Raw genomic sequence first — 7841 nt, forward strand, 5'->3', positions numbered from 1 at the left:
GTTGAAAGGTCAAAGTTGGAAATGTCAGCAGATTTGATGCAATGCATTGGGACAATGCGTGCATTCACATTGGCCACACCTATATTTCAGTAAGATACTTAAAATTATACCTTTTAGAAATATAATTTTTACATTCTATAAATCTTCAAAGTTTAATACGACACAAAGTTAGCCCTGTATTTATTACATTCTGCTTCGAAATGATATGATACACATTACGCAACCATCAACAAAGCCATTGCTTCCCACAAGAGCAGGGCAGTCATTTGTACATTGAATAAAGAGCCTAAAGAAGAAAAAAAAGCAGATCACACGACAGCATAAAATATGAAGGATATAATAACTACAACATGTTACAACAATCAACAACATTTTTTTTTTAAAGAAAGCATTCTGTATTGCACATTTAATAAAAACATAGCCTCTCTGTTAATTATTAGCAGAAATCAAACAAGAAATACTGCTGATCTGTCCTTGCATGCACTGTGTTTGGATCAGCAGTTATTACCTGCTTTTTACATGGTTTAAAAAAATAACAAAAATAGAGAAACTGTGATTAAAACTCCCACGTTACACACATAACAAATACAGGCCATTCCATGTAAGCGCACACTACAGCAAACAAGCACACGTGTTTTTCAATTCACTATACACAAATGAGCAATAGACATCACTTTTCTACATATGAATTGAGAGATGTCTGTTTGATTTTCTGTCCAGTCAAGTGATATTGACAGCAAGCTTGGTATGAACTACATGACCGTAAGCTGGTATCAGAGCTACGTGACGGCAAGCTGGGTATGAACTACATGACAGTAAGCTGGTATCAGAACCACATGACTGCAAACTGATCTTGTTCAGATGTCATTAAGATTGCTAATGTGACATTATTATGCCCACAAAACAACAAATATTTGTTACATTGCATCTTGACTGAATCACAATGTTTCTGTATAAGGATACAGTACCTTTATTTTGAGTCTTAAGAGCTGTGCAGGGGAAACCAAACCGTCTATGGAATCAAGATTGGTTCCCATTAATGACACAGGGCTTTATTCTATAAAGCACTGATCTGGCATTACTGCACTTTATAGAATAAGGGCTTGTAGTCATTTCTGCTCCCCTTCGGATGCAGCCACTCTGAGAGCTAACCAAAACACAGAGGAGACATTATCATCATATAAATTATATTGTGATAATTGGAGTTTGACGGAACATTAGGCATATGCTAAAATTATAATAGCATACTGTATAATATAAAGTACAGCTGTTTGTAATAAGCATAGAACCATAGAGAATCATACTCTTTATTATAGTAACGATCCTATACCCATTTATTTACTATAAGGCTGAGCTTATAGTGCAGGTTACATTGACGGCGACACGACCGGTGATGTCACCTGTCGCCAAAGTTGTAATTGAGTTTTTGTGATGTCACTGGCTGCAAGGGGGGGTGACGTTATGTAGCGGCTATGTGATTGGCTTATTGCAGTCACGGTAAATATCAAAATCCATTGATTACAATGATTTTGGTCACGCCCACTATAGGTGCACGCAACGGATTACATTTACGTGTTTTGACGCGGCGCGCCATCGCTGTAGCCGGCACTATAAGCGCAGCCTAAGATTTGTCATTTCATAAAACAGCTATCACAATAACAAAAGGATTGATCGGCAACATTTGTCTCTAATTGCCAATGTTCCTCCTTTTTTGATCTCAGATTATTAAATGCTAATGTGTTTTCTGTCCCTGCTGGTCGGTGGTGCAAAGAAGATCCTTTGACCCCTAAAAGCTACTGCCAGCAACCAGAACCAACCTCCTTACAGATTCCATAGCTGGGTTCCACCTTCGGTTCTTGGTTCTATTGGGCCTAAGATTGAAAGAAAAGAAGCACTAATTAAACAGAATGAAAGATACTCGCTTCTAGAGCGAACAGCTTCAAACATAATGGAGCTGTTGCATGGAAAATCTACCCCTTTTTAAGCATTACACAGGAACATGTAGTTTTACTATGCATTTGTCTAATTTATCTTGAAATGACAGATAAAGTATGTAGGGGTTGTTGTCACAACACTGATCGGTTGTGGATGTTTTCAATAAGTGCATTTGTTCTGTAAATGGTCAACTAGCACATTCATCCCTTCACAATGACAGTGCTACAACTATGATGCTTATACGTAAAGGTTAATTGAAAATAAAATAAATATCCTCTACTGCATACGTAGGGATCGTCTCCGTACTCGGGTCACACCTGCGCAGGCCTTTTCCCACTGTTACAGCCTTGGAAAAGTAATCGAACGTTCGGAGAAGAAATAATTGAGTCTGACACCAGTGTGTAGTCAAAAATCTCTTCTGTTAATTAGGCGATTTCAGTCAGGTTATATAGCCAAGCGAAAACAAAGATGATTACATGCCAATTTCTATTTCCCTTATTTTGTGCTTATGTTAGACATAACAAGATATTAAATCATTTATCTGGAAACTCCCGTACATCACATGATTCAAGATTAAATTGCTGAGACCGTACATAATTTCCCTGTTTGTACCTTGTTTGGTCAATACTTCCGATTTCAACACAGAAGCTCAGCCAACATTAGATACAGAAAAAGGGTAGTTGGAAAAATGTTAGTTAAATCGTGTGACTAAGCATAATGGCAGTGTTAGTATAAAATGGTTATACAGCAGACAAAATGGAGTCACCCCTGAAATATATATATTATCAGTCCCTCCTTTTGTCATCAAAATGACAACTCCTACACTTCGGGGGTCTCGTACTGGATTTGCATATTATCATAATCCACTAAAGGATAATCCACTAAAGGTATCGGGACACTAGTGGATGGTATTCTAGAGTCGTAGGTTATGGTTGCGGGGACCAGGAATAGGGGCGTTAATGTTCAGTGAAGCATACGTGTGGCTAACTGACTTAACAGATGGCATCATAAGTTTACATAAAGCCAAACACATGAACTTGCAGCATGTAATAATAACAACTAATATTACAAATATGCAAACGATAATTATCAGTCCCAAAACAATTCTCTTTCCCTCATTCTGTCATCGGTCCATAACCTAACAACTACTATATTGTTTTTGATATTTTTGATATACTTTGTCGTACTGAACTAGTGGTGCAGGTTTTGGGGGTCAGAAAAAAATAAAAATATATATATGGCATATATATAGAAGATCTCCATTTTTTAGAGGGCAACCAAAAATGCAGTATATGTTCTAAATGTGTATATATCGTCGTTTCTATTGATAACATAACATATCCTGTTATAGCTCAGTATATCACAGCATTTCCATAGGATACAATGGTCCTGTTGATGCAGCAGAATATTACAACATATCCCACTTTAATGCACCAGAGGGGGACAATGGCGATGGTGACTACATCTTAATTTCTTCAAAATAGAAACCTTAAGTAATGCTTTGCAACTAAATATGTGACCAGAGAATGCTTAAGTGCAGCCGTTGTGTAATAAGGTAAAAATACATTGGGGCCATCTAATTGGGACTTTAACTCAACGTCCTTAGAGCTTCCCCCGCACGGAAGAATGTCCCAGTCCCAGGATGAGCTCAGCTGTTACACCTCCCATGGTTTTGGGACATTAGGTGGGATCTGTCACTGAGGTTCCCCACTACAAAGCAGTTTAACCTCTTACATGATTCCTGGGACAAATTCCTAATAAGTATAAGGGCCGAATCCTAACATATACACAGAGGATTTTACTGGAATAACCAGTTCGTTATTGGTGGTCACTGGACAGAGAGCTTTTAAGAAAGTCTGTGTAGGTTTTACTGTTTAAATGTGTTAACAACAAGGATTGGTATCATTCAACGAGTGAAATCAATGTTATTTATTCTACATGCAGGAGTTAGAAACAATTTTTGCACTTTGAAACTTGAAAAATAAGAAAACATCAACATGTGTCTAGTTAAGCCCTTTGTGACCAATGTCTTACAGGACCTACTAGCCACACAAGTGTTATTGTGTCCTCATTAAATCATTTCATGACAAATAATGGAAGCGAGAGCTCTTGAAAGCTTGTCCCCAAAACATCAATTGTTAGTCCAAATAAATACAGAAGTACTCATTTATTTTGCACTCTCGCAACTGAACTAACATGGCTATTTCTATTTAATTCATAACAAATAATTCACACCCGTCCGCTCACCTTACAGCTAACAAGACCCACTGACTGCCCTGAAAAGTAATACGAAGTGTAACTCCTGTGTGTTATTTACACTGTCTAAAACTTAGTCTGAAGAACAGAGACCTAAAAAAAAAAAAAGGCACCACCCATCCCTGCTGCTGACCCCCCCCCCCCCCCCATACACCGCAAACTTCTAGGGGGATATTTACTAAAGTCTGTTACTGTTGCAAACCTGTGCAAAAGCATTGCATCACGTTTAGCACAGGAACATCTACTGATTTTAATTGGCTTCATTTTCTTTCATATATATCAGCAGTCGGCAACTCCTGTCCTCAAGGGCAACCAACAGGTCAGGTTTTCAGGATATCGCTGCTTCTACACAGATGGTGCAGTCTTTGAGCCACCTGTGCTGAAGCAGGGATATCCAGACACCCCGACCTGTTGCTGGCCCTTGAGGAATGGAGTTTCCCACCCCTGATAACAGTATATATGCTGCAGGTTTCTGCATTTGCCTCAGTTCTGCAGCCGGGAAACTTTAGCAAATAACTCCCAGCTGGGTTTTTTTCCTGGTACAAGAGACACTATACATTACAAACACGGAGACCCTCTGCATGTTCCTTCTGCTTTAAGTTTAATATTCCCAGGGAGAGCGCACACGTTGGATGCAAGAAATATAACTATACAGTCATTTTATTTAGGGGCGGTTAAAAACCTTTCTCCACAAACTGCTACTGTGTCATTGCCTGTGCTTTCCTATGTATTATTATTTTATTAATAGAAATGTATATTTATGTCTATTCTTATATTTTCAGAGTATATTTATTTAAAACTGTTTGAGGGTTTGCAAAATGGGGGCTGGAACCCCCCGTCCTATTTCAAGTTAACATGTCTCTCCCTGCTGCTCCTCCTACAGTATGACTTTGTCCTTACTCTCTATATAAAGTACGTGTTGAGCTGTTGCAGTTTTTTCCCCACATGTGTTATTAGTTGCAATTATTTTGACCCCATTGCTGCTGGAGGGGTCAGCAAAGCATTACCGGCTCTGCCAGCAATACAGGGTTTAAATCAATATAAATTAACTTTTGTTAGCATTGCAGTGAATGTGTGAATTAAAGGATCCCTTTAGATCATGGGTAGCCAAGTCCAGTCCTCAAGGGCCACCAACAGGTCAGGTTTTCAGGATATCCTTGCTTCAGCACAGATGGCTCAATCAGTGGCTCCGTCGAAGTTTGCACCACCTGTGCTGAAGCAGGGATATCCTGAAAACCTGACCAGTTGGTGGCCCTTTAGGACTGGGTTTGGCTACCCGTGCTTTAAGTTCTTCTGAAGATGAATCCCTTATGTGCTGGAACAGGCGCATACATTGCTTTGCATTGTGCTGTCAGCCACTCTCAGCACAAAGTGGAAGAAGTTTGGGACCTTACCTGCTGTCTCTTTAGATTTTGATGGAATCACTGGCGCCTTTCACATTGCTGACTGTAACAGTCTCTGTACAGTGCTGGCTCCCAGCAGACAATGACCTCCTCGCAGGTTTCCCAGGACACGTCACCCCGCTCCTGAGGTGCATGGACCCCTGCGCTCCCCTCTGCCTGTTGCGGAGGTATTCCTTGTAGTTTCTGGTGAGTAAAGTGTACAGGAAGGGATTGATGCAGCTGTTGCCGTAGGTCAGACAAGTCACAAGGTGGTTAATATAGATCTCTGTCTGGACTGAGATCCTCAGCACGTCGTGGCTGTAGAGGGGCACTAGCTGCCAGAGCCAGAAAGGTAGAAAGCAGGCCCAAAATGCAAGGACAATGACAAAGATCATAAATATGACTCTTTGCTTGGGGGACCGTTGAAGCTCCTTGTTAAGGAGGCTTTTGGTTTGGGAGATCCAATAAGCCCTGGCCAGTTTAGTATACAAGTAACCAATAATGATCCCAGGGGCAAGGATGCTGGTAGTAAACAGCACTGTGAGATAAACCTTATATTGCTCATCACTCCAGGTGGGAGTGCATAGCTTCCCGAGGCTTCCATTCTCCAATGTCCTCTCTTCTTGGTGTATCATCAGCATCATGGGAAGTGTTAGAATAAAGGAAAGCACCCAAATGGCACCGGCAAGGCTTTTACGGTAGCCCCTCGATCTTCTAACAGTGTCAAAGGGTTTGGCCACAGCGATATACCTCTCTGTGCTCATTACAGTTAATATGAAGATGCTGGCATGCATAGTCAGAAGGTCCAGACTCAGAAGCACCCTGCAGCCAACTTCTCCAAAGTACCAGTCTTTCACAAAGCTATTGTGGACAATGAATGGGATGGTTGAGAGGTAAAGGAGGTCAGCCAGTGCCAGGTTAACTATATGGATATACATTGAAGTGAAAGTCGTCATGGAGATGCACATCACCACCAGTGTATAAAAGTTGCCTACGACACCAGCAATACACATTAAAGAAAGCAGGATGCCGATGATGGACGTTGCAATGAGGTCATCCATCGATACATCTGAAAGGTTTCCCAGGTTGGAGATATTGCTAGAAACGTTTCTGAAATGATGTTCCAAATAAGCCTGATGGGACACTTCCATGACTTTTTAACAGGATTTGAACAATATGTTATTATAATGTTTAATGTATAAAGCAGAGATACTGTATAAGATCAAATGTCTCTTTTTAAGGGCCAGTAATAAAAATTTGGATGGTGTGTACGGCTGTTTCTGTTCCTTCTGAACCTCATCATAGGGAAGAATGTGGAGGGACCAAAAGATTGAGCTCGGTTACTGCGGTCGTCTTTGCCGCAAATGTACAAAGTAATAGTGTTATTATGTTGCGTGTGGGTACTAATCTTGGCCTTGAGAAAAAAATACAAATTCAGTGATTAATAATAAGCCAAGACCATAGTTTCATACACCATCCTTCCTTACATGTTTCTTCAATCTACTTTTTTTTTTACTATTAACGATAAATTACTTTACTGCATTTTATTCTTCACACACGGCCCTCCTATCTTTTCTAGTGAGACACTACCTGCTAGTAGTGAAATTAAAAGGTTTTTTTTTGTTTACAGGCACCTAAGTAAGATTACACACAGTATCGTAATCTTAAAATACACCCTACAAAGTGTATCCTAAATAATGTGACCTCTAGGCACCATCTAAAAATTCTATAAATAATCAGATCTAAAAGTTGTACAATGCTAAAATACTTGATCTGCACCTCTTTGTTAAGGCAGCATTTCAAGAAATAACTGAAAATCTTGCATAACGTGAATAGAAGTGATTTGTTTTTCATTTGAGAGAAAACAGAGTTAGTGTTAAACTTCAAGCTCAACTCATCAGGTTTTTTAACCTGACATAAAAATATCTGCTATAGCCTCAGTATTATTTCCACATAGCTAAGTACTTGTGAATTGTTCTCAAATGTAAGTATTATTATGTGTTCATAGTTAGATACAGTAGTAATGACTTTGAAAAAAGTCATATGTCCATCAAGTTTCAAGCTGTGTTAAATTTAGACGACAGATACTTATTCTATACCCGTACTTACAGTATATTGATCCAGAGGAAGGCAAACAAAAAACCCCAGGGACATATCATCCCATGATATCTCATAAGGGGAAAAATAAATTCCTTCCTGACAAATAGGTATTCAGGTACCACAATTTTGACTAGTTTATTTTGGATTTAATGTTGGTTTCATTAGTGA

At 39.5% G+C, this 7841-nt stretch overlaps 1 protein-coding gene across 1 annotated transcript; it reads right to left on the bottom strand.

Annotated features, from left to right (window-relative positions):
- Nucleotides 1-181: 181 nt before the first annotated feature.
- LOC142497461 (urotensin-2 receptor-like) lies at nt 182-7138 on the bottom strand. The gene is made up of 2 exons (XM_075605278.1): nt 5586-7138; nt 182-1871 (listed from the first exon to the last, which is right to left on the bottom strand). The coding sequence occupies exon 1, from the start codon at nt 6722-6724 to the stop codon at nt 5597-5599; it is 1128 nt and encodes a 375-aa protein (XP_075461393.1). The 5' UTR covers nt 6725-7138; the 3' UTR covers nt 182-1871; nt 5586-5596.
- Between the last annotated feature and the right edge of the window lie 703 nt (nt 7139-7841).

This window comes from Ascaphus truei, chromosome 6, assembly GCF_040206685.1.
Source record: "Ascaphus truei isolate aAscTru1 chromosome 6, aAscTru1.hap1, whole genome shotgun sequence".
NCBI classification, from domain to species: domain Eukaryota; kingdom Metazoa; phylum Chordata; class Amphibia; order Anura; family Ascaphidae; genus Ascaphus; species Ascaphus truei.